Source organism: Ascidiella aspersa, chromosome 8, assembly GCF_963924565.1.
Source record: "Ascidiella aspersa chromosome 8, kaAscAspe10.2, whole genome shotgun sequence".
Taxonomy (NCBI): Eukaryota; Metazoa; Chordata; class Ascidiacea; order Phlebobranchia; family Ascidiidae; genus Ascidiella; species Ascidiella aspersa.
Genome location: NC_139454.1, coordinates 22,248,914 through 22,276,625, shown reverse-complemented (window position 1 = coordinate 22,276,625; position 27,712 = coordinate 22,248,914). Strand labels below are relative to the sequence as shown.

At 38.3% G+C, this 27,712-nt stretch overlaps 1 protein-coding gene across 1 annotated transcript in view; it reads right to left on the bottom strand.

Annotated features, from left to right (window-relative positions):
- Nucleotides 1–27,712, bottom strand: part of LOC146136888 (WD repeat and FYVE domain-containing protein 3-like) — a 78,617-nt gene that overhangs the window by 24,243 nt on the left and 26,662 nt on the right. The window contains exons 28-45 of the mRNA XM_083394928.1: nucleotides 25,928–26,074; nucleotides 24,587–24,813; nucleotides 23,148–23,312; nucleotides 22,285–22,373; nucleotides 20,716–20,836; nucleotides 19,301–19,584; nucleotides 17,798–17,985; nucleotides 17,380–17,505; nucleotides 16,445–16,624; nucleotides 15,180–15,368; nucleotides 14,210–14,378; nucleotides 13,244–13,315; nucleotides 12,029–12,161; nucleotides 10,441–10,524; nucleotides 9,300–9,388; nucleotides 8,459–8,583; nucleotides 7,791–7,940; nucleotides 5,944–6,036 (exon numbers count right to left, since the gene is read on the bottom strand). Of these exons, the coding sequence (XP_083251054.1) occupies nucleotides 5,944–6,036; nucleotides 7,791–7,940; nucleotides 8,459–8,583; nucleotides 9,300–9,388; nucleotides 10,441–10,524; nucleotides 12,029–12,161; nucleotides 13,244–13,315; nucleotides 14,210–14,378; nucleotides 15,180–15,368; nucleotides 16,445–16,624; nucleotides 17,380–17,505; nucleotides 17,798–17,985; nucleotides 19,301–19,584; nucleotides 20,716–20,836; nucleotides 22,285–22,373; nucleotides 23,148–23,312; nucleotides 24,587–24,813; nucleotides 25,928–26,074 (2,631 nt within the window). The remainder of the gene's footprint in view (nucleotides 1–5,943; nucleotides 6,037–7,790; nucleotides 7,941–8,458; nucleotides 8,584–9,299; nucleotides 9,389–10,440; nucleotides 10,525–12,028; nucleotides 12,162–13,243; nucleotides 13,316–14,209; nucleotides 14,379–15,179; nucleotides 15,369–16,444; nucleotides 16,625–17,379; nucleotides 17,506–17,797; nucleotides 17,986–19,300; nucleotides 19,585–20,715; nucleotides 20,837–22,284; nucleotides 22,374–23,147; nucleotides 23,313–24,586; nucleotides 24,814–25,927; nucleotides 26,075–27,712) is intronic.

The window sequence follows — 27,712 nt, the reverse complement described above, 5'->3', positions numbered from 1 at the left end:
AGTTTAATCACTCCTTGTCCGTATGTCAGTCGCCTTTCGCGAAACTAATAAAGTAAAGTGACAAACTGGTCAACAATTCCAGCACATGTTTCCAAAACACACTAAAGAATGAATATCTGCTGCGTTTTAAAAGGTTATTTTTGAAGACACTCACCATAAACCTATGGGCTGCGGCTCACAGTCGAGTCGGTCACCGTTTAAATTGGCTGGGTTGCCAACCGCAGGAGTTTAGGTGGTTAAATTCGTTTAATTAATTAGTTCTGGCCATATTTATCCAAAATTTGAGAAAATTGGGGAAGGAATACGAAGTCATGGCTCATATCAATTCAATCCGAATTTAAATGCTATTTGTTAAACTTATTGGCAATAGAGTCCCCAAAAATATACATAAGGCAATAGAGTCCCCAAAATAATACATAAATATACAGAGTGTCCATAAGTCTCTTTACAATTTAAAAAAATATTAAAACATGACATGATAAGATATCGCAATGAGGTTTGTTTTATGTTAATCAGTATTTCATAAAGTTTTTATTGACACTAAAATTTATTGTTTCAGACAAAATTTCTAAATTAACCGTTTAAATGTGCTTCGTGCAACTAATGGTTCCCATATAGAAGTGTATTAAATAAAGTAATGACATGTTTAATTAAATGTTGATTAAATGTTTAGAAGTGTATTTAATGTGTCAATAAATACTTTATGAAATACTGATTAACATAAAACAAACCTCATTGCGATATATCATCATTTCACATTTTAATATTTCTTTAAATTGTAAAGAGACTTTATGGACACTCTGTATATCTCAAATGGCAAATTAAGAAACAAACACTTTCTTAATACATAAATTGCTAGTAAGACAAGGCTAAGCCTTACGCTTGGAACAAATAAACGGCATTTTCTCCAATCTTGCGTTCAAATCGATCGCTGAGCAAACAGGAGAACACAGGCCTTTCAGCAAAACCAACCAATAATGTATAAAATTGTGCTTACTAAAATTGCTCGTTAAGTAACAACTGCAACTTAATTAATAGAATACACATGTTTTTACTGTTTCATCTCTAAAAAACTATTTGGCAGTACGATTACATAGTGAATTGCGAGCTTGTTGACAGTACGGCAATCTTCGTACTATAACAAGCCAGAGGAAACGATTTAGAAAACAAAAATGAACGGCACACCCCTCCGCGGTTTCTTCAATGAAATAAAAATCCTATTTTTGGTATTTCGCTGCTCCCTGGGAACCTGCTTCCCAAACAATAAACCTACCTACCTACCACACTGGCATAAGCTCTGTGTTTTCGAAATGGTAGTGAATATCGCCCTACAAAACAGTCTATACTCTATCTGACTTGGATGTAACGCTCGAGATACTGGCAAAAACAGCAACATTTAGCATTGGTCGACGGAATTTCGTTAAGCAGCTTGTGACACAAGGAGCATATTTTTGTGCGTCAGAAAGACGTCACACGTGTTTATCTTACCGCATGGCTGCAAAGAAGCTGGCGCTGAGCAAAAACGAATACCTCATGATTTTCAAAGTTGTGCGTGGATCGGTTCCAAAGCCACCGAAGGACTTAAACCGAATATATTATGTCGATTTAAAACGCCCGGAGACATTTAGTGTCGACTTTCAACTAATCCAGACAGTGGAATAGTGAAAGCTAACTACAACTTCCGAGGGGCTAGATCACAGATGTTATTAAACACATATGTTTGTGTGTGTCTTTCATTGATTGATACGGACTGATGATCCCCCAGTGTGAAGTTGCTTGTATAACAAAATGTGCAAGTATTGGCGTATGGTTGTTTCTCGACTCGCTCCTCTCTGAGCCTGCATAGCTCAGTTGATAGAGCGACGGTCCCGGCTTGACCGGAGGTCGTGAGTTCGAACCTCACTGCAGGCCAGTTGTTTTTCTGGCTTGCTCTGTTTGCATCATAGATCGACAGATTCGGCGAGTCTGCGATGGCTTTCCGGTGTACTAACTACAAGGGTAAGAGATTTAACTTTGGTGTAAAAGATTTATTTACATGTTGCTTTGTGGCGTTTGTCATGGTCTTCAAATAGTAAGCAGGGTCACCAAACTTCGGTCCGTGGGCCAGATCCGGCCCGACGGGTTAAATAATAAAGTTCCCTTAATAAAGATAAAGCACAGTTCAAATGTTAACGGATGCAATTCAAAACTAATCTTCGATCAAATGTTAAACTGCACGACAATATATTAATGCTCTCTACAGTTTTATCGCATAGTGTTTGTTATATTTTTATCTATAACGATAATCAAGTTAATACAGTTCGACAAAACGATTTATACCCGGCCAGTATATCCCAACGGTTGTCTGGCCCCAAATGGCCAGGCCTTAGAATTATCCTTCTTACTTCGAAAACATTTTTGTTACCCCTGAGTTCAGTGGTTCTCAAACTTTTTGTACCCGTGGCCCCTTTTTGATGCCGTCAAATAGTCGCGGACCACTTATATTTTCTCGCGTGATATGTGCGTTTAGTTCTCTTTTTGTCTGCGTTGGCCGTAGGGAACCGCATGTTGAGTAAACTAACAGAAAACACCAGATTGCTTTATTATGACACGTTTATTTTAATATGATTTTTGCATCTGCATCTACGAAGCAAGTCTTGAAATGCGTGGTTGTGTTTTTGACAATGCTAGACGCATGTCATCTATGCGAACAATAGCATAAAGTTAAACCAAAATCCAGCACACGAAAACTGTTGTAATGCTGCCTTTCATTTTGCAATCTATTTCTATTACATCACAATGGAAGTGTTACGTCATACTCAATACGCTTTACAACATGTTACAATGTGATTTTATCACTTACCAAGAATGTGCCAAGCACATATCCCAGATTTCATTAATTTAACAAAGATATATTTGGAAGTTTTTGCGGACCCCCATGGGTCCGTGGAGCCCCGGTTGAGAACCACTGCCTTAGTTAGAACAATTTTCTTTTGGAGTGGAAGCTTTCGAATTTTGAAATATTCAGCCTATGTCGACGAACAACGTGTGTGGCGATATACACGGGATTGCAACAATGTTTCAACGCGGCACGTCACACTATAGCAACGTTTCGCCACCCAGTCGCCACATGACCAATATCGCGACGCAGAATTGTGACGTCATAATGCGGCGCCCGGTGCGGCACGGGTTGCTTGGGTTGACAGAGTGCCACCGGTCCTGTGTTGAATCACACCCTAGCTGGGCGAATTGCGGCGACGACTCGTGATTATTGTAAGTATATCCATGTATTTAAAGTGCCGCGGGCATTTTATATGGATTGAGCCAAGAACACTTAAAAAAAAATTTGATTGGTCGGATTCCTTGCCAAGTTGAAGGTAATATTTCCATTTAAGGATTATAATAGTGGTCATCTTTTTTAATCGAGGCGTTCCGGGGACTCCGGCAATAAACGACGTTGAATAGCCTCATCGATTGAATTAGTCAGAAGTCGAAATAATACCGAAAACGAACTAATACTCAATAGTGGGATAAAGGTGTAAATGGAAATCGCGAAAGCACAGTATGATCGTGTCTTTATGATTGCTGAGCCAAGGGAATTTAAGTCGCAGTATACTGGTAGAAAATTACGCGCCACTGACAGTTCGAAATTCGAGGTTACTAGAAAGTTAAAATTTGTTTTTGTTCGACATCACAAGAAGATTTTTCTTAATACATTCGCATATATGCTTTAATGAGTAAAATGTGATGATTACATTGAGTTTGCAGAGTGAAACGAATATAAAGGGTTTGTGTGTCTAGATTGTTCAACCAATGTCTCAAAACTAGCAATCCAAAAAATGTGCTTATTTTTTGACATTTCTATTTGTGTTTCAATTACACAATATGCAATCAGCTCAAACCAACAGTAAAAATAAACTGTTAGAACACAACAGTGATCTAAAAACGCAATACTGTACATTAAAAACGCGATTACAGTATAATATAGAAATATGAAAGAGTAATTTTTACAACAAAAAGCTAAAAATATTAGCCTCCAATTAACACCCACATCGCACCCTGTGATAAGCGGGTCCGATCAAAAATTAGGCCAAAATTAGATCAGCACAAAACTCCATCCAAAAGTAATCATGACTTTTTCCCCAGTTATGTGTCGCGCCGTTCAAGTTGATAGCAAAAAGCGTCCTGCTTTCGCAGTAAGAAAAATAAATTACGAGAGGGGAGAGATTGGATGACTGGTGAAACGTTCCACCTGTGTAAGTGGCCACGTATAACGTTCAATTATCATGCCAAATGTTGTCGAGTGGTTGACGCACAATTGTAGCAACAGTTACGTCACAGTAAGCCAATTAATGACGCCGCGCCCCTAGATTGCCCACACAAACACGGCGCCTGGTCGATTTGCGCATTTGCCTTTAGCGGAAGGTGATGTGACGGGGTATTACGAATGGCAAATATTTGACTGGATTGACGTTGGCCGTGAAGACAGCAAACAGATCGCTTAGCGTTAGAAAAATTCTTTGTAAATGGTCGTGCAAACAGATCGCTTAGCGTTAGCAAAATTCTCTGTAAATGATCCTATGTGTCTGATTCGAAAAAGGGTAATCAGGTGACACTATATGCTGACAAATTGTATTGTACAGAGTGGGCCAAAATTAGGCTTACAGTTATAAAAAGTAGGGTTTGGGTCTAAAAGTAAATTTATTGTTTTGGGGTTCTTCTCATACACCTTGTTCTTTACAACACCCCACCCAAAAAGAAATCCATTGGTGTCAGGTCAGGTGAGCATGGTGGCCATTCAATGCTACCTAAAACCCTCTTTTGGCCTATCCTGTTCTCTACAAGCTTTCGCACATCCCTGCTCCATCAGATCGAAGGCTTTGATTTTGTCTGCAAATCGTGCCACCTGATTATACCCTGTTAGTAAAAACAGCTTCTACACAACAAAGGCCGAAAAGATCCTTGCTGGTTCATTCGACGAAAAACAAAATCAGGGTTTCCACACAGTTTTATAAAAACAAATTTAGACATTCCAAGACGTTATAAAGAAAATATTTAGCCTTTTAAAGACCTAAAAGCAGATAACTCGACGTTTTTTTTAATATAATCCTTAAAACGGTAAATGCCAACATTACCAACACAAAATAAATAATAGTTAAATTTTCTTTTAATCACAGTTTTAACTTTAAGCACATGATATAAACTAGAGTATTTAGAAACTTTTTTTTGGAAAAACATCGGGTTATTGACAGACATTACAATACGTAAATTAATTTAAAGACATTCAAAGACTTGTGGTTACCCTGAAATCTCACGCCCTCTACGTCACAGCAGCACACCAGAAACAAAAACTTCGTCATATATTAACTATAATGGTGATTTGTAGTTTCTATGGTAAGTGACCGGATTAAGGCAACTTACAAAACCAGGTGGTTTTATCAAGGTGTTCAGTTTGTTGCTCAGAATGCTATGTGTGAGATTTACGCAATTTGTGTATAAACAACGCAAACCAACTAAAAATCTCATCGGTTTTTTTTCATCTTGTAAATATAAGCTAAAACATGTTAAATACAAAAAAGTGATATTGTTGTTGAAATATTGCCTGAAGATGGAGTCTGACGTTATACAACCCCTAATCCATTATAGTGGTGATATTCCACATTTTTTTTAACGGGTGGGGCTCTCCACTCGGCACAACAAACACAAGTAAAAGTGTGTGCAAAAATGAACATGATGGGATGCAATCAATGCATGTATTATTGGGTATACCAAAGTAAAAAAACAGACTTCATTCAACAGAAAAACTCGGAAAAATACTATCCATCATTTTCTTGCATCGTCGAGTGCTCAAAAACCTTTGTTTAGTTTTGACCAACTGATAAAACTGAACGTTTCCGAGACAAATCTGGCTTCTGCCTAATCGCGAACGACAATAAAACAAAAACCGGTTGGTGGCAAACTCACCTGCACGACAATGTTCCTCGCTTGTTTGCTTAACACGTCTCGTCTTGGTTTCTTGCCGCTCCGCATAACCGCGCTGCTCATGCGCTTCATCAGCTAAACCGAGATCAAAAGAGTGGTTTAATACACTCGGATTTTTTTGGCAATTAAAATAATCGCTTTGTTTTCGCGTATCGTAAAAAAAGGCAAAAAAAATATACAGGTGATGGGTACTCGGTATAGTACTGAGTAGGGCCACGGAGTTGGGACGGTTTATTTTGCTGGAGTCGGACTCGGGACTTGAATAAGACTACAGAGGACTACTCGAGTCCCGAGTCCGATGTGCACATGCGCACTGCGCAGCACCAAACTCGAAATTGGCGAAAATGGCAAACTGTAAATGTCAAAAATGGAACATTTTTAGTTGAATGGCACACCTATGAGTGATTCCTGTACGTACACCCAACTCTATTCTCATGATGTATAACGGGACTTGAATAAGACTACGTAAGACTACTCGAGTACCGAGTCCGATGTGCGCATGCGCAGTACCAGATTCGAAACTGATAAGGCCGCAAACTAAATGTCACGACAAAATAGCAAATGGTGGGATATTTTGAGTTTTATGACACCCCTATGAGTGATTGCTGTATAGTGTATTGTACACCAACTCTATTCTAGTTACGTAAATGGGTGGAATACAGGCTTTAAAGCAGTGCTTCTCAACCTTTTTTTCGCGGCGACCCAAATATTAAGTGTAAGTACGACGACTAAGGTTTCGCGAGCCAAGTGTTTTTTCTTGTGAGCGAACTAAAAAAATAGCTTCATGTAAGCGAACAAAAACTAGGCATTAGCATGAAGAATTTCAAAATTTTAATAACTATATACATTATTTGTATTGCTTCCTTAATTTTCCTAACTGAGAAATTTTGCTCCGAAACAATCCCAATTAGTAAAAACATGTGAATTACTGCAGTCGGCGACCCAACCAAATCAAACAGCGACCCAATTTTGGGTAGCGACCCATATGTTGAAAAGCACTGCTTTAAAGTCTCGGGAGTCAGACTCCGGGACTCGGGTTATTTTTAACCGAATAGACAGTCCTGTTACGGAGAAGGCCAAAATACTTTTCAAATTGTCAACCGGTCTAGATGCTCCTATTGGTGTTGCCGGACGTTTGATTAAGTAAAATACAACAGAGCGTTAAATATGATTGGCCGAAATGAAAACGTATAGTATTTAAAAGGTAAATGCTCCCTGTTTTCGCTGAGTGAGAGCATAGAAACTCCTAAAAACACATTGACATCACGGGGACACTTTAGGCCTGTGGTTCTCAACCGGGCTGCAGCGCCACTCTAGGGTTCCATTTTTATTGTTCAGGGTGCCGAGAGATATTTAAACTTCTTTTTTGTGTGCGATAAAAGTGCCGCAAATCGATTTTTTTTCTACCTTGTTGCACAGTTAATGTGCTGTTTCAATCTCGTTTATTCTAACGTTACAGTTAACCTCTCAGCAAAAATACGAGCAAGGGTGCCGCGAACTAACTATAATTTCTGTAGAGTTCCGCAAGCCAAAAAAGGTTGCGAAACACTGCTTTAGAAAAATGTCCATTTTTAAGAATTTTAAATTCATGAATGATACTCTTTGTTCATCTCTTTACTTAGACTTAGAGAAACTAGTCCAAAAAGCGCGTAACGTCTTAAAAAATACATGACTGAAAAATTTGATTTGCTAAAACGTGAACCATTTAAACTTAAAGCCTCAAGATATATTCGTCGAAAAGCGAACACTGTTCAGCAACGCTGCCATTGCTTAAAAGGGGTAACTTCACGGGTTAAAACAAAACTTTGAGCCCCAGGGGGGTCACCCACCTGTTGCTGAGGGGAATCCCGGCCAGTGGTGGTAGCGTTTTTTCGCTCCGTGGCAAGAAAGTTGGACCAGGCTTTGGCGGCGACGTCTTTTGCGTGAACGCGGGCCCAGTCCAGGTTGGCTTGCTCCGATCCGAGGTCGTGAAAGTCCAGCTTTGCGAAAAGTAACAACTTGATTGTGAAACAAGTTCTTTTCGTTCCACAACACATTTCACTTGGAAAGCTGCTGTTTTTTTAATTAGAATTTTTTTGTTACTGTATTTTTAATTATTTTTTCGTCATTTTTGCGAAATAATAACAACTTGATTGTGGAACACGTTCTATTCGTTCCGCAAACGAAATAGCTAGAAACTTGTAGTCTTTTCAATGTATTTTTTTAATCTATTTTTCGTCATTGTGTATTTTCTATTTGTATTTTTTATTGTACTTTATAAATGACCAGGAAATGAACGACTACAAAGCGTAATCATGGAATTCCGTTGCGAGAGGAGAGCTTTCACATTTTATATTGCCAATATAGACTAAACGGCATTCTTAATGGACATAACTTTATACATACAATTATAACATAACGCATCTGGTTTTCTGTGCATCGTGGAGCGCAAGTGCTAAAAGCGTGTTTCTCAAGTGTCACAATTAAAATCGGTAGCACGATGAAGCGAAGCCTATACCTTGAAGTAATCGGTGAGCAGATCTTGTTTGGTGCAAAGCAGCTCCGACCAAACACGAGATGAGGCCTTCTTCAGAAGAACGAGACCTTTTTCGCGAGGTGTCACCGCTGCTCCGAGGATTAAGTCTGAAGTTGGGAAAGAAACCGCTTTTGAAATCAATACTGCTAAGATGAACAGTGAGTTTGTAAAATCGCATTTTTATGTAAGTGCTTTATGACCAATTTAATAGTGTAAGTATTCTATTCCATGCGGTCAAATGGTCAAAAGTCACTGAGTACGTGGTGCCTTGACATTGCAGTTGTTCTTATGGCAGTTGGTGTTATTACCTTTTCGCGGTAGGAGCGTTTGCCGATGATGTTTAACTTACACTGATGCTGTTTCTGTTTCAATAAGATTGTTTTGTATTCCATTTCGAATTAAGATATGAATCCACTTGTGTAAGCCTTTGTGTTAATAATAAATTACACTGATAAATATTTCAGTATTGGATCGGATCCAGCCTGTTCTGCACTAAGTTCGACGGACAGATGCGATTTTTGTCATAATGTTCAACCTACAGCAGGAGTTGGATACCTTCAGCCAAGGAAGTCGTAACAGCTGTATATTGTTTGTTGTACTTCTGTGAGGGCCATTTATTATTTTTAAATTTTAATCTTGTTGAGAGTGGCAAAAGTTGTGATTCGAATATGAATGTTTAAGCACGCTCATAAAAGGCAGCACATCTAATATCTGAAGCCGAAACTAGAATTTTTTCTCCAAATGGAGCAGCTGACCAAACGGGAAATCTAACCCGGAGTCACTTCGATTTGCTTTAAAACAACCTGAAAACCTGAAAATTCACCTTCAGTTCGAATTTCCGGTTTCTCGGCCACATTGGCGACGTGCCAAGTGGTTTGGCGTTGGTCTGCTTCCAAACCGAACTCCTTGTAGCTGAAAGGTACAAAGTGACGTCAACAGCTTAATGGGTTAATCACATACGAGTTAAAAGCATCGCGCAATGAGTTTTAGGGGTTGCGGGCGGACTTCATCAGTTTAACGCAAAGCGTCACATACATATATAATGCAATATTTAATTGTTGTATTACAAATTATTGCTAAGCGCAATCCTAAACTGAGTTGCACGTTATTACAAGGAAAGTGGAGTTAACAACGAAATGGGTTAATCCCATATCGCTTAAAAGCATAACCCAGCGGTTTTTAAGAGGTGGTTTCGCAATGAGTTAATTTTTAAAGATTAAATTTACGAAATCCTAGCATAAACCATTTAAAGAACACCGGATATATTAGATAACAGAAGGTTCACAATTGTTAAATGCATAAGCGTTAGTAAAACTTTCATGGTTCAAATCAGACTTGGACAACTAGATAATTCTATAGTTTTCTAATTTATTGAATTAGAGCAAAATGCGACTAATTCTAATTCTAATCTAATTTGTGAATTGTTTGTGTGCTCTAATTCTAGTTCTAATATAATTCGGATTTTTCCAAAAATTCTACTTTGTCCAACGGCATTTTTAGTCTCTCAGTCAACAAACACAGAATTTCAATAAAAACTCTTTGGTTATAACGACTTTTATGTAATTTTACAGTCTAAAAAGCATTTAACGACATGAAATTAGCACACACATATTTACCATTCACGTTCTTATAAGAATAATTGCGATTAAATTAAATTAAATGTAAATAATTATATTTGATTCTAGTTTAAATTCTAGTTGAAATTTGTTTTTTTTAGGAATTCAGTAATTCTAATTCTAATTTAATTTGAGAAAACTCAAAACGATCTAATTTTAATTCTAATCTAATTTTAAAGAAGTAAAAGAAATCTAGTTGTCCAAGTCTGGTTGAAATACAATGTGCAAAATAAAAGAACTAAGAAGTTTGGCCAAGTGGCCAACAAATGATCAATCAGAATAATGAGACATAAACTAATATTGAGAGACAAACGTTTGATTGACTATACCGCTCAATAATCGACCCACCTGTCGTCCGACACCATGAAAAGGCAGTAGCCGAGGCAAGCTAGAAATGAGGTGTCCCGACATTTTGGTCCAAAGACGATGCTTCTGGAAATAAAATAAATCTGGTTGATTGATTTTTCACGTTTTACTCGCCGATGATAGATGGCTAAGCTTTATGTTAATGCCTTAGCACAGTGGTTCTCAAACTGGGGTCCGCGGTCCTTTTGGGGTCCGCGAGACAATTTTCTGGGACCGTGGAGCACCTAACAAAAAATCAACACAACGCTCTTAAAAAAGAAAATTTTTTGTGCACTCAAATTTTCAGGCAACTTACTTTTCCAAACAAAGCTGAACAGTTTTTCATTCCTTACTTAATTGCACGCCTAGAGTTGAATTGTGCATTGTGACGTCATAGTGTTGCATTGTGCTGATGAGAATTACGCTTTTACAGTTTGCTGCGCTGACAGACTGTGGGCTGCACGGTAGCGGTTTTAAAACTGTTCGTGATTGCTCCACTCAAATAAAATGATTCATTAGAGGTTAACATTGCCGAGCTGATAGCAAAGAAGCAAGTGTCCCATTGATACCATTAAAAACAAATGTTATTTTCTGTCTAGTTTTAAGGGACCGTGAGCAATTAAAAAAATGCTGGAGGACCGTTGTGTAATTTTTTATAAAAAAGTTTGAAAACCACTGCCTTAGCATAATTAGTTATCTGATCGATAGCGTACATTAGGGGTGGATAGTGTGCATTTCCAATACGACATTTCACTTAGTTGCCGATACCCGATAATTAGACAAAAAAGATCGCGAGCCGATCCTATACTAAATGACGTCATTACTCATCTCAAACAAGCAAAATAGAATAATTGGAAATGTTCAAGTTTTTTTTTCTCAAAAAATCATGCCTGAAATAGCTATATTAATTTGGTTTTTAACTGGCACCGATACCATGAAGTATCGGACGTGTAACGATACTGCTACTTGATATCGCGTATCGATTCCGATCCGATATTATCGGACATCCCTAGTGTGCATTTAAGTCTCCCCCTAGGATTTTTTAAGCATGGTATGGAAACCCTGCTTGTAGTAATGCAAAAAATCATTTTCGTGCTTGATTTTAATTAATCTGACCGATATTTGTGTAAAAAATCAAAAATGTGGCTTTCATATAATTACATTCCATGAGTCTAAAACACAGGCTTGCATATTTCTAATACTTTTTGAAAAAAAAAAAAAAAACGTTAGGCGACACACTTAGGAATGTCTAACGCAGTCGGAAAATCACTTTGCTGGAGTTTACGATTTACAAACCAAAATTGTCCAAATTGGATTTGGGTTAAATCAAAAAAAAAATCGGCCGAAACCGGTGAGTCATCCAAGGCGGTTCACACTACAGTCAACATACTTCGGAAATATGAAAAGCAAATTATAAAGTTCCACGAATAACCTCGGTGATTATAACAAATTTACTACAATAAAGGCATCAGCGTTGAGCAAACGGCCGATATGAAAGCACGCCCATAGGGATAAGTCGAAGGGTTGACCATTTCTTAGCCTGTAATACGCACACAAGGCAACCGGTTTAAAGAAAGTCGCTTTTCCCCACCTGTTATTTGTAAGTGCGTGGAGGGTGTCGAGCAGGGCGGTTTGGTCTGAAACCGATCCGTGCCTCTGGCACATCTGGTGTAAGATCAATCGCGACAGACTTTTGTGCAGACTGTCCAGCGCGTGAGTGGACGCTAGAAAAAAAAAGAGAATAAAAAACTGTGATAAAATAGCATATTAAAGGACGTAAATCGTAAAAATCGTTCTCATATTGTGTTAACAAAGTGGTAACCAAGATTGGGGCTCCCTTTGATATGATCGAGTCGCTGACTGAAGTTGTTTACATGGTAAGGTTTGTTTAGATTGAAAGAAAAGATTTGAAAATAAAACGAAAAGCGAAATAATGGCGCATATTGAATATTAAGTTTATGAAAGCAATTGTCTACAATCGCCAAAAGCTTCCCCGTCTACACGCTTTAATATTTAGGTTGCCGCTAAAAAGGATGAGAAACACTAAATATCGACCATTCCAAGCTGACATATTTAGGGTTGATGACGTTATTCGTACGTCACATATAATGGTTACTTGAATGTTTAAAAAAATCGTGTTGCCTAACTGCTCTTTAGACGAGTGTACTTATATTGGCCGAAGTATTCAGTTTGACCGACATATCATCTTCAACCGAGTAGCCGTGTTAGGACCAGGGCTGCCGAGTCAGACTCGGAACTCGAGACTGGATTCGGTTTATTTTACTAGAGTTGGACTCGGGACGAGTATGCTACTAATAACTACCTGAGTCCGGCGTGAGCATGCGCAGAAACAAATTAGAAAACAACTAGGCTGAAACTGTTAATTGTAAAGATGGAATAGCATATGGTGGAATATTTTGCAACCACGCATTGTGGGTGGATGAGTTATATGACACTCCCTAAGAGTGGAACGCTGTGTATGTCTACCCTATTTGAGTTAGGAAAATGGACTACATAAATGCTGTAGAGTCGGAGTTGAAAGCGGGAATCGTGTAATCGGCCCAGATCGCACTTAGAAACATGGGAGTCGGACTCGCGTATGTATTTTAGACTGGAGTCGGACTCAGGTTAGTTTTAAACCGACTTCGCAGCCCAGGTTAGAAGATTTGTTTTACCGAGCTCAAGAATTTCACCGAATTATCATGTTTTGAATTATTTACGATCGACGAGTAAGTAACAACATTTGACCTTTACTCGACAACAGTACAAAAACCTACAACAAAAAAGAGGCTAATAAAGAACTTACGCTTAACTGAACACAGTGTTATGAGATGAAGAAGGAATGCAAAAACTTCTCGAGTGTCATTGGCGAGCAAATCTGGAAGATAGAGCCACATTTTACTGGTTGCACAGCTACAGAAAGCCGTATCTAGTTATTATAAATGTTTTTTTAACTCGCGCTGGCGTTAGGTCTCACTTTCCCGTACAACAATTACCTAGTTTTTGTCAGCAATATGTAAAATAGTAAATTTCTGAAAAAGGATTACACAAAACTCGTGCGACTCTTTAGAAACCTTTTTCGTCATCTGTCATTTTGTATTTTAGATGAAACAGTTAGTTTTGGCAGATGGTGAATTATTATCAATGTTTAAAAAAGCCCTTCATACATCGTTTTCGATTCCTATTGCATAATTTACTGGAACAACAACAAAAAGAAAAGTTCGAAATAGTGTACTTAAAAATGACAATAAAACATAATGTTAGCTGAATAATGAATGTCAAAGCTAAATAGGTCAAGTAAAGCGACATCATTTAGATTTTCGATACGCACTTGTATCATCATCAGGTAATATGACTGGAATATATACAAACATCACTTATAAAAGGTGGAACGAAATTTTAATGATGCTCCAAGTTCGTATCGAAACGTCTTGATCAAGAGAATGGCGATTTAATCGACCTAGTTAGCTTTGACATTCATTATTAAGCTAAATTACGTATCCGTGCATATCGTGTATTTAAGAATATCAAAGCCTATACAGAAGTAGGTAACATTTTGAACGTTTCGAATAACTCTTTATTCATTTTAACATTAATGTTGAAAATGGATAAAGAGTTATTCGAAACGTTCAAAATGATACCTACTTCTGTATAGGCTGTGATATTCCTACTCCGCTTTCTCCAACCTCCAACCATTATGCTCCAAAGATGCATATGTTGTGTATTTAAGACTGTAATATACTGTCGACACTACTCAATACTCATGACGTACTCTGCCAAATCTTGTCAACGAATCGCGCGGCCAGTCCGGTGACGTTTGCGGTCACGTGATAGTTCTTGACGTAGGAGGGGAGAATGGTGGTGCGGCATTTCATTAGGTGGCGCACCACGTCGCTCATGTAGTCCTTGTGTTGGGCGAGCGAACATTTCTCGCCGCTCAGCTGATAACAAAGTATGTTTGTTTTTCTTTGAGGGTGGGAAACCGCTATTTGAGTAAACGATTTTATAAAAATCTTAAAAGATTTTTTTGAGAACTTACACACAAATCGAGAGTCGTTAAAATCTATTTCCAATAGAACTATTTTAAAACTAATGCGAAAGCTCAGCAAATAACGTGTAGTGACCAGATTTATTTCAGCTTTTTATAATCAGACTAGAATTAAAATTAGATTATTTCAGTTCGAAAAATTAGATTAGACTTGGAATTGGATTGTTTTAATTTTTCCAATTAGATTAGAATTAGAATTACGCAATTCTTACAAAACATAATATAACCTAGAATTTTAACAAAATTACATTTAATTTTTCACAATCGATTTATTTAAAATCGAAATTTATTCTCATCAAAATGTAAATGGCAAATATTCCTATGCTATTTGCCATCTGGTTTGACATAGCCTATGTTCTTAATACTGTAAAAATCGCCTACAAGTTGTAACGAACAAATAGCAGTAATTCAAATTCTTTGTTTTGACTAATAGACTAAACAAGTCGTTGGACGAAGTAGCATGTTTGGTAAAATCCCAAATAGATTTGACCTACTGTAGAATTAGCGCACACAAGAAATTCACAAAATAGATTAGATTTAGAATTAGCCGTATTTTCATCTAACTTATTAAATCGGAAAACTGGAATTGTCTAGTTGTCCAATTCTAGTAGTGACTTTGTGAAGACAAAAAATCAAGTTTGTTCAAGCACATTTTTCGTGTTATCGCACAAAAAGTCTTTTGGACATCTCTTACGTCTAGCACAGTGTCGAGTATCGCCTGTGTGGATTTGCACTTGGGGTTAGCCACGCTGTCCCAAACCATCCTCCCCAGCAGGTTTAATAAAGTATCTTTGGACGGATGAGCGCAAGGTCGACTGGATGACAGGAAGGAGCTCGGCATAAGTCCTTCCACGGAGAGATGGTCCAAAGTGGAATCGCGCTTCTGTATCAAATAAAACGATTTTTATTTATTTTTTCAGGTAGGACCGTTACAAGCTTCCATTTAGGTAGGCAGTAAAATATTTGACTCAATTGAAACCTAAAAAAAAGTTGTTGTTCTGTGAGATGTTTCGATATAATTAGATATTTTTTTACTGTCTGATGATATCATCAATATCGTTTGGCTACTATTCTTTGAGTCAAAAAGTAACATTAAACCAAAATCTGTAAATGGTATTTCATAGAGAAGATTCGAAAAAGCACAGCTTGTTTTAAAATTTAGAAAATATTAATAACGAAAATTAGATAAATTAAATCTAACAACTGACAAACAATCGTTCCCTTTTTAAAACAAATAAAATTAAATTGTTCGGCAATAGTTATCTGAAAAATAAATAGCATACTAAGTACTTCCAATTAAGTTTTTGTATAATAAAGAATGCGTTCCAACCTGTTCATCATTATGCCCAGTTTGACGGTGTGAAATTATTTACTGTATAGTTGTTAAATTTCGTATTTATAGCACAAGACAATACCTACGCAGAAGTCCAATATCGTGAAAAATATCACCTCTAAAAGAGTTTTTGGTTAACGATGGTGTTTGGCAGCGGTTTAAAAGCCTTTAATCTTAAAAATATCACCAAAATCAAAAATTCCAACCATATTAACCAACGCTCTCCCGATAAACGACAGAAATCCCATAGACCAGTGTTTCCTAATCAGGTGAATGATTCACCCCAGGGTGAATATTTTTTTTGCGGGGGTAAACCAACCAAAAGGGGCAAATAGGGATGAACTGTCGGAAATGGATGATAGTCCATTGTTTTTCTAAACTTTGTGACTGTGTTTTGTGCTTTTGTAGCTTTTTGTCTCTGGACTCGAGAAATTGTAGATTTTCAATGGTAAAACTTAGCTTGAGTTGATCTTAACAATAATCGAAATAACCTAAATCATTGGGTGCTGTTATTTATAGACGAGATAGTTTTATTATATCATGAGACAAGGGTGAATGAAATCTAGAGATAGGTGCTAGGGGTGAACAAAACTAAAAAAGTTTAAGAAACACTGCCATAGACCTACCGCGTTATACGTCACTGCGTCGTTGGGCGTGACGAGAGCGATCGAGAGTGACGTCACCACTTCGTTGTGCGTCATCAACTGGGTGTAGTGGTCAGACGTGTAGAGCGCCTCGAAAAAGGCCAGGATGGCCGAGGGGTGGCTCGTCACCCAGTTAGGGGGTGTTTCTGTGTCCTTCAAACTCTGCCAAGTAAATAAAGAACTCATTGGTCGCCGAATAACGAAAAATCAGGATTTTTTTTCTAATTTTTTTTTAGGATTTTTTTTACTTATGGCTGGACTGCTGTCATACGAATGATTATGACAAACGCATTTTATAAAGAAAGGAATATACGCTTTTCACTTAACTTTTTTCACTTAAGAAAAGAAATATACGCTTTTCACTTAACTTTCCGAGCTAAGTTTTTTGAGAAAACTAAAGACAATGATAATTTGATTTGAGGAGCAAAGAAAATCTAAAAATGTGAAATCAGAGCTAATGTTACCCTAAGGATCACAAATACAAAGAACTGCCAGGCCATTTCCGCGGTAAAATTTGCTTATCCGCGTACTGACAGAATAGAAAATACGATTCAGGTAACAAACATGAAGAAAATGTAAACACCGAAAAACAATAAACTTCAGAAGAAAGCTCTGTGTCCTAATTCTACTGAGTACAAAGCGCGTTTTTGATCCAGGAGTGAGGGCTCTGCTAAATCAGCCTTTAAAATATTCGTGCTCTCTAGTGTAAAAGCAACAGTATGAAAATGGGGAAACACTGAACAAAGCTCAATTGTATTAAAACTGGCACGGATGCGGATTTTTTACCACAAAACGCTTTGGGTGCGATTCAAAAGAAGCGTTTGACAAATTTCTTTAATTAAGGGAAAAAACAAATACACAGAAAATATAAAATCAACAAAACTTGCCAACCAAAATCTTTGCTACAACTCAGTTACCTGGTGAAGCGAGTGGCGCAACTGGGCGCAGAGGATTCGCAGCAGCTCGACGGAAAGCGACTTGAGGTTTTCGTCGGCAATCTTTGCGCCATTTTGAATGAGCGTTTTTGTCGACTCCTTGTCCAGCTTTTGAAAAGCAATAATTTTTTTTAGAAAGTTTAGTCGATTTTGATGTCGACGTGCTTGTTACTTAAAGGGGGGTTAATATCGCTGAATATTAATATTCCTATTTTTAAATATTATTTTTTTTTCGCTAAAAGTGTGTTACCGGAAAAGTGTAGGCAATACAAGGACTGTGTAAAAATTTCAACTCTGTATCGTCACAACTTTCGGAAATATTGCCCAAAACCAATATCGGCGCGCCAAGTCCGACCAGGTCAAAAATGCTGGGGCGCTAAAGCTCTAGTCTAGTAGATACCTGATCGGGCAGCGGCACAGTGACGTAGTTGGCGAGCGCAAAGCGCATAAGCAACCACGTGACCTGGGAGGAGTGAGAGTGAGAGGCGAGGAGAAATTGGAGCGAGAGAAATCCGGGAACCGACACTGCTTCCTTGCACAGAGAAGGGTAGGCCATGTGTGCGTCGTTGCTCAAACGAACATTAAAGCCTATGAAAGAATAAGATTTGATTGGATTGCTGCATGTTTTTGGATATTAACTAGAAAACTAAGAAATTCTTCGATCGCGGTCATTACCATTAATTATACTACTTGTGGAAAGCACAGCAGTCATAAAAGTATTTGCCAGTTAGATTGGATTTCGAAAAAATTGCTCGTTTACACTAGTGTGAAGTATCTACACTTTATGTGCTCTTTTTATTCAAAATTTATTCAATTAGTTTCAGACCAAATTAGAGTTTCTTCGTTTTTTATAAACGCAATAGTCGCGGCCAAAACTTCGACCAAACTTTAATGAAACACGCAATGCTAACAGTTGTTTATTGATCAGAAAAAAATACAAACCATCCTAACGTTTTTATTTATTAATCAGAAAAACAAACAACCAAACGTTTTTATTAATCCCCCAAAAAGCAAACTATCCAAACAGCTAAGAAATATTTACAAAGAATTTTGATGTCCTGAGCACTAGAAAGTGAAACAATTGTGCCTAGGCATACATTAAAACTATGGCACCATGCAAAGAGTTACACCATTTTGATTTAAACGCTTCTTTGACTTTGGACTTAAGCCTCAAAAATGTATCTTAATAATTTAATCAACTAATATATAATATGAAACATGACGAAATCAAACATGACAACTGACCAGTTATAAAGAAAAAACATACAAAAGTTTAAAATCTTTTTATTACTAAGCAAGATCATACTCACCAAAAAATTTATAGTAAAAATAATAACTTAAAATGATTTTTAACAATCGAGTTTCGCCAACGGGGGGAGATGAAGAAATTCGTAAAAACGACAACAATACGCAAGCAACGGATTCTAGAAAAGTTTCACCACTAAATAATCTAACACGTCAACAATTATTAAGACTCGGGTTTGGCAAAAAAATATAAAACGATATAGCTACGTGTAAAAAAGCAAATTCTAAACCAGGGGTTTCTCCAACCTTTCTTTGTTTAACTTTTAGATTTATTAATATAATTATTTTAAAATTTGCGTAGTGGCTACCACTGCTAAAAGAAAGTATGATGAGAATCATCCAGCAATCAAGACCATGTCAGAGCAAACACAAGCTCAACCAACACTTTAACTAAATGTGTAAAAACTAATTAATGTACCATCATATTTATTTAGTGTTGTATTTATATCATTTTATCATTCTACTACCTGTTACTGTATAAACTAGTTTTTGAATTAAAAATACATTACTTAGTTTTTCAAAGGGGGCCACGGTGTAAAAAATGTTGAAAACCCCTGCTCTAAACGATCGAGGTATCGATTAAACACGCAGAACTTACCCAATAACGAATCCTCCTTTCGTTCCTGCAAGCGGTCGGCGCCGCTCAGCCACCCCCCGAAACCCTCCCCGGCCTGGAATCTCTCGACGATGGTCAGGTGGGAGTGGGCCTGGACGCCCGGGGAAGCCCCACTTTGGCCTGGCGGCGCCCCGGGGGCAAAAGAGGCGACGAAGACGGCAAAGAGGGTGCGTAGGGCGAGAACGACGCTGCTGTGGTGGACGTTGGGTTGCATGAAGATGAGCAGCCAGTCCAGACCGAGGGTCGACTCCAGGCACATGATAAACCTGGGATAACCTTTTTTTAGTCGTGCAAAAGGACGTGTTGCGAAACAGGGATGTTACAAATGAATACATATTAGAGATCGACCGATATCACTTTTTGGACCGATACCGATACACGATTTTTTACAATTTTTCCACCGATACCCGATACCGATACCGATACCGATTTTTTACATACCTGGGAAATGTTCAAAACTTTAATTAATTGAAAATAAAATTCTAATAATGTTTCAGTTTACATACCTTTATTAATTATTAAACTATTATTTTGCATATTAACTTGGCGGGATGCTAAAACCCATTTTTTTTTATTAAAAAATTGATAAGTTGTTTGTTGTACAAGAAAAATTACATCATATTTTCGTACTAAAATATCGGCAAAAGTATCAGCCTACAATTGCCGATATTATCGGTAAACCGATTTATCGGTCTATCTCTAATACATATACCGAAGTCTCTGGGCACCCTTGAACGGTATAAATGGCACCCCAGAGTGTCGCGTCACCCTGGTTGGAAACCACTGAGATGGGGGAGTATATTTGGGTAACTCACGACTTGGCTTGCCACTTGTTAAGACTATTTATTTGACAAATATGATCTAGCCTTTCTGAACTGATTTTTGACCAACGATTACGACTTACGTATCATTAGTACACCAAAAGCCATCGCAGACTAACCGAATCTGTCGATCAATGAAGCAAGCAGTAAGGTTCGAACTCACGACCTCAGGCCATACCGGGATTGTAGCTCTACCTACTGAGCTACACGGGCTCAGAGAAGAGCGAGTCGAGAAACAACCATACGCCAATGCATTTAATGACAGATAAACACAACACATGCACACATATATGTGTCAATAACTGTGATCTCGCCCTTCTGAAGCTGCTTTTTGACCAACGATTACGGTTTTGCGGCACCATTGATCGACAGATTCGGTAAGAACCACAGCCCTATCTAAATAAAAAAATGTCAAGTTTTTCGATGCTAACAAATTGCTTCGAACCCATTCCGAGCAACATTTAGCGTGGTAAACAAGCCATTGATGAATAAAGCGATTATTTTTCACGCGGGTGTTACTAGAACACGACGATTAGAATCTGTTTCTACCACAATCCGTTTTCTTGCGTTACGTACTTGGACGCGGCCTTATCTTGAGTGACGACGTCGTGAACGGCTTGTAGCAGCAGGTTGCGCAAGTGGATGTTGCGCTTGCTCACTCTCGTGTCGTTGTCCACCGACGAAGGGTTGCTGTCCTCTGAAAACAAAATGGAACAAGGTCAGAAACGAAAGATGAAATGGATAGGATAATTTGTTCAGCGGTTCGACGCCGATTACTGTGTATCGCATTCAGTGTTTCTCAACCTTTTTTAAGTGGCGACCAAAATACTGTGCGAAAATATAACAGTTATGTTTTGGCAAACCAGCTATGTTCACTGGATGTTTTGTAAGCTTGATGCGAACAAAACACAATGAAGACAATATAGGATTAATAAACTTAAACTTCGCAAATACGCTTAAAATTATTGGAAAATAAATAAAAATTAAAAGCCTTAAAAAGCTATTTGTGAGAAAGTTGAAGAGTCGCCACATATTGTAGTTTGCAATAGCCACTTGTCGGCTAAAATTTCCATAAAATGTTACGTTTTAATTCGCAATACTTCCGCAATTTTCCTGAATTGTGGGAGAAACGTTGCTCAAAACTAATCTCACTAAATCTAAGCATATGAACTACTCCAGTCGGCGACCCAACCAAAAATAACGGCGACTCAATTTTGGTTCGCGACCTAGGGTTTTTTTTTTTTTGAAAAACACTGGGATAGTTGCTCGTCGAGTAGTTGGGACAAATAGGATAAAGCCATTTGTAAACCTATTTCAGAGAAATATAACTCTTGACAAACTATGAGTTTTTTCAATGCAACGTTACTGATCGGCACGTTATTCCGACTGTGCGGCCAAATATCCGAAACTGCGATTGTATTAAAAAGTAAAATGTATTTTAACAAGATGATGACCAGGATGTGAGAACTTTTGAGATATGACTTCACTTTTAACACACAAAGTTTCTCTGTGAAACTGGCTCGGGCGAACCAATACCCAGGTAATTGTTGAAGCCAGTGGTCGGCAAACTGTGGGCCGCAGAGCCAATTTTGTGGGCCGCGAGTTACTTTTGAATAGCTTAGTGTTATCATGTAGTTGTGGGCCGCGTGATAGCCGTACATTCATTGCACTTTATGTTTTAAAATTACATGTGGCTTAAAATTTTTATATTGTCTCAGCGTGGTTCAGACCCTGTCGAACTACGTTTTTGGCCAACTTTAACTATATGTAAACACAAAATTTTTCGCGCTCGGCGCGTAGATTCTTCGTTTTATAGTATGTTTCACATTATATTGGCAGTCACAGTTTTTGTCCATCAAGACGCCGTTTAATATTTCACTTTAAAACAAATATTCCGAATCCGCCACTGTTTTCCTACTAGTTTTACATAGCGGGCCTACAATAGCTCTGATAAGAGTACTTTTGGCCGCGACAAAAAAGTTTGCCGACCACTGGTTTAAGCTTTTCCCAGTCTGGGATAATGCTCTTAAAATACGCTTTTCACAAGGTGTTGTACAGTTTTGACAGACTTGGTTATTCTGTATATGAAATATGCGGTTTCCATTATGTTAAATATCTGCAGTTCATTTAAGAACATGAAATTACCTGCGAAATCGTCTTCTGGCGTGGAAAGCACGACATCTTGCTCCTGTAAGTTGCTGGCTGGCATAAGACTGACCGCGAATTGACCCACACTGGAAAAACAACGAATATAAGTTGACGATTTCGTCCATGTAAAAATCAAAGTCTTGCGATTAAAAGAATAGGACTATGAATCGGTCTTCGTAATGTTTATAAACCTGGAAAAGAATCTATATTTTAATTCCAGGTTTTTTAGTTAGAAACAGAAAAATGTAAAAATAGAAAACTAACAAGCAATACGCAAGCATTTTTTTTCATTTTTTGTCAACCCGTTAGTTTGTTGCCTGCGTGATGTATGACACTGTACGAGGTCAAAATAACGTTTTTTGTTGATTAATTTGTCTTAATTTTTCCCCCAAATCATATTTTTTATCGAAAGCAAGCAAATTCATGGGAGTTTTTGCGTAATCTCAATTTAACTTCGACTTTAGACAAGTCCATTTACAGGTTTGCCAGACAATAGGATTAAAAAAAAATTAAAGAACATTTGTTGGATTTCAAAGATCTAAAATTGAACCGATAGACGATTTTTGAATATAATTCGAAAACAAAACAGTAACAAATGCCATGGTCAACACAATTAAAAACATTCGTCAATTATTTTTTTAACGGCACGTTAAAAAACACATAACTGGCCATAAAATAAGTTCAAAGACAATTCAAATACTTTGAAAAAACATAGGTTTTTTCAAAGACTTTTCAAGATGGTAATCATTTCAAAGACATCTAAAGACTTCTAAAAGATTCAACGAATTTGTGGCAGCCCTGATTTACTTGCTTATATACCAGTGCCAGTCTAACTTAAAAAAATTGCGCAGTCACTTTACCTCAGTACATCCGCGCTGTTCGGTTTGTTGGCGATAAGCGCTTGAAGTACTTTAACAATCGAGCACACAGTCTTGTAGGGCAGCGCGCAGTCCGAATAGAGAAAGTGTGTGCATCGCTTCACCATCGATAGAGCGGAGATCACCTTATGGTTGGCGGCGTTGTTGCTGCAAGAATGAAAAGGTGGATATTAGCGTGTCCGTTTTTAAGGATTTTCAAGTTTCACCAGGCGGAAGCTTTTTATTGCTTTAGCTCGAAAGTTGGACTGGTTCGGTTTGTAAATCGCCAAAAACTACGGATTTTGATAAGGTCAAAGAACAATCGCTAACATCAGTGTTTCTCGATATTTTGAACCAAATACTGAGTTTTAAGAAGAACAGGAAAAGCTTTGGCGACCCAATTTTCTTCACAAAACTTTCGTCAGCGAACAAAACATAAAGCATTAGCATTTAGCAAATATATATATAGTTTGAATCTGATTAATATTAGCAATGCCTTCATATTGCTTTCACGATTTGCTGTTTTTCAAAAACTAGGCCACGGACTAAAAATTTTTTTCAAAAACTGTTTTTCAATAACAAAACTGAATAAATGCCATGGTCAAAGGTCAATTAAAAATACATTTTTAACTGTTTGTTAATGGCACTTTCTGAACCCATAACTTAAGCTTGACATAAAATAAATTTGAAGTCTATTTAATTAAATAAAGGGGTTTTCAAAGACTTTTCAATACGTAAATAAAATAAAAAAACATTCAAAAAAGACTTTTAAATTCTCTTACTTTGTGGCAACCCAGCTTAAGTATATTGGCGAAACCTCAAACAGTCTAAACCAGGGGTGGGCAACCTTTTTAGCACAAGGGCCAGTTAGGAAACTGTAATGCCCACAGGAGGGCCGCACATCAAATAAACACTAATTCATATTTTCAGCTTTTACTAGAAAAACTAATGAGCTACTAGGCTGCAACTACGGCAGTTTTGTCAGTGCTGTCTAATTGTGGATTCGGAAATAACTTTCCCTACAATTCCAATGAAGCCTTTCTCGTACGGATCGGCTCAGTACAATTTAATTAACAGCCTTAATTCAAAACCAGCTGTTAAACAAACCTTCTCAGTTAATATGTGTGGTAAAAGTCTGTTACACCTTGAACGTACCAGACAGGTGTAAATGTTTCAAAACAATTCTTTATCATAACAACGCGACACAAGTAAAACTTTATGAATGAAGATTGTTTTGATGCTTCCCATTCGAGTTCAACTGCATTAGTGTAGCGGTGTAGCTTATGGCACTTCAAACGGGAAACTGATAGAGCAAAAGTCCCAACATAGTGCACACTCATAGTCTTATTTAGGGAAAAATAGCTGGAAGAAGGTGAAGGGCCGCACGTTGCCCACCCCTGGTCTAAACAAAAGTTCGCAGTGAAAAAAAAATGAGGACTCGCCTGGACTCGGACAGCAGCTCGTAGAAGTGGTCGAAGAGCGACTTGTGCAGCTCGCCAGGCGCACGATGCCAGATCTCGAGGTCACAAAGCAAATCCTCGAAGGCCGAGGGGGTCGCAATGGAGGCCACGTCGCGGCCCGAGTCGACGGTGCCGGCCAAAGAAAAGGCCAGGTGCAGGATGTGCGTGTTCAGCAGGTCGCTCTTGTTTTTCAGGTGCATTCCAAGCGCCTGACCAAGGGAATTAAGGTTAGTAGTCACAAATTTAATTATTGTAGCCCTTTTGTGACTAACTAAGTCGTTTTTTTTTAAGTCGGTTTCCGTGGGGGATTTGTCTTTGTGTGAATTTCGCAGCGTTTTCTTAGCGCTATGTGATATTACTAATACTGACACATATACATTACTTATCCCATAAACAAAAAGGTAAAAATGCCAACCTTCTGCCGATGCACAGTTCAACTCTAGCCCTACCTCCCAAGTGGCGGCACCGTCACCCTATGGAATTGTCCTCGAACAATACTAACACTTCAGGCATTCCCGACCTACTTTTTGGACAATGGGAAGAATACGCCACTACACTTTTACTCTTCTTTTACATTTACTTTCTTGTCTTTCTTTTAGTTAGCAAAAAAAGGTGATATCTTTGTGTGCGATTTCGTTTTGTGTTTCGTAGTATTGCGTCGACATTGGTCGGGTGGATATCGAGAGAATCGGACGCATTTTAAGGGCAGTTTGCAATGTCGTGGTTAGAGACCAGCTGTAGCCTTATGCGGGCACTTGGTGTGCATTAGTTTTTATTATACTGATTGTCGTACCACCCAAGAAACGTCTTGTTCGAGAACGTAAAGTCAATCCTATCCTTAGCGGCTACTATGGGGATTGTGTCCCGAACTAGTCTGCGACAGTTGGTAGTCAGGATAAGAAGTGGTTGACAAGTCGTGCATTTTAAAAACGTAAAATAGGTGATTCAGCTTACGGAAAGGAATATTTTTTATTCGATTTCGGCACGGATGTAATATTTTATGTGAGGCCCGGACAGAAAAAAAGGTTGATGGCTGTTTGAACTTTTTTTGGTCTATTAGGAAAGTTTTTAATATTCAGCCTTTCCGTAGCAAAACTCCAGAACAAAAAATGGAAATCGAGTAAAAATTACATCATTTTGCCGCTTCGTGCAACATTTCGATCACGCGCACCTGATAACCGTTGGTCTTTTCTTCTAGTTCAGAAACTTATTTTGGGCTATTTAATAATATTTTTGTACGCAGAAAGACTTCAGGAGAAAAATGGAAACCGAATGAAAATTAGATAATTTTGCCGCTTCGTGCAACGTTTCAATGACACGCACCTGATAACCGTTGGTCTTTTCCATGTCATCAGCCGCTTGTCGATTCACCTTCACAATGCACACGAGGAACTTGACGGCTGCGTATAATCCCTCCACGCTCTCGGCCATCGAAATTAGGTCCACGGCTACCGAGATACCGCCCACGTCCTGAGAAAGCATTGACCTTACGCTTGTCGCAATATTTCACTTTTTAGCGATTGATTTCAAGCTTGCAGCGTGGTGGAATAAATTCTATCGAGGTGTAGTGCTAGTTATTTTAATAGTCGCGAAGGGATTTTCGTGTGCTGGTGTGGTTCTGTTTGGGGGTAATTCAATTAAAATCGCGATAAAGCAAAGTTCGACAAACTACGGCACACGGGCCAGATCCGGTCGGCCAGGTAAATTTGTCCGGCCCGCGACTTATTATTTTCGTACTAATTTCAAAGTATTCAATGAAACATTCACACACATGTGTGTTAACAACTGAGATCTGGCCCTTCTGAAACTGCTTTTTCACCAACGATTACGGCTTACGTATAATTAGTACATCGAAAGCCATTGCAGACTCACCGAATCTGTAGATCTACGATGCAAGCAGCGCAGACTAGAAAAACAACTAGCCTGCAGTGAGGTTCGAACTCACGACCTCCAGTCAAGCCGGGACCGTCGCTTTACCAACTGAGCTATGCAGGCTCAGAGAGGAGCGAGTCGAGAAACAACCATACGCCAATGCTTGCCTTATTCCAAAATGAGGTTGCTTGTACTAACATATTGAGCAAGCATTTGTTTCTCTACTCGCTCCTCTCTGAGCCTGCATAGCTCAGTTGGTAAAGCGACGGTCCTTGACCGGAGGTCGTGAGTTCGAACCTCACTGCAGGCTAGTTGTTTTTCTAGTCTGTCCTGCTTGCATCATAGATCAACAGATTTGGTGAGTCTGCAATGGCTTTCGGTGTACTAATTTCAAAGCACTGCTATTAGTATTTCATTAACCGGATGCGAAACTCAGCCAAACTTTAGGAAAAATTAAACTAAACCAAAGTTTCGTAAAGCTGGATCGCAAATCGTGGTTTAAATTCTATCGTAATTTGGAATCGGATCGGCACCTTTACAATCCATGTATCGTATGAGTGAGTAGCGATACAACCGCTTGGCATGGATGGGGTATCGGTTCCGATCCGATATTATCGGACATTTCTAGGTGTGATTACAAAGGTACCTATCCAAAAATGTAAACAAGCCGAAAAAGTTTGGTTCGCATATATTAAACCAGGGGTTCTTACACTTTTTTTTACCGCGGGCCCCTAAAATTTTCTTTGGCCTCGCGTGGACCACAATAGGCATTTTTTTTTTAAATGACGTCATGAATTTACGTCACAATACAAATAAACTTCATAAGTCTGCTGATTTCGGTCCAAAAATGTGAAAGTGAACTGGAGTCCTAATGCATTCAGTGCAATACCGTTTTATTTTTAATTAAACTGTTGTGGTTGATAAACCTATTACTTCTTAAATATACACTGCCTTCATGGAGCCCCTAAAGCTAGGTGACGGACCCCTAAGGGGTCCATGGATCCCAGTTTAAGAACCCCTGCTCTAAAACTAGGTGACGGACCCCTAAGGGGTCCATGGACCCCAGGTTAAGAACCCCTGTATTAAACCGTAAACAAGTTGTGCTACCGAATATGATATAAAAAGAAAAATATTTTTTTTTTAAGAAAATATTTTTTGATTTCATCACTGGCCCAACAAAATTAGATAGCGGGCCAATAAAACGAGTTTCGACCTGGGAGCCTGTGGTTATTATAG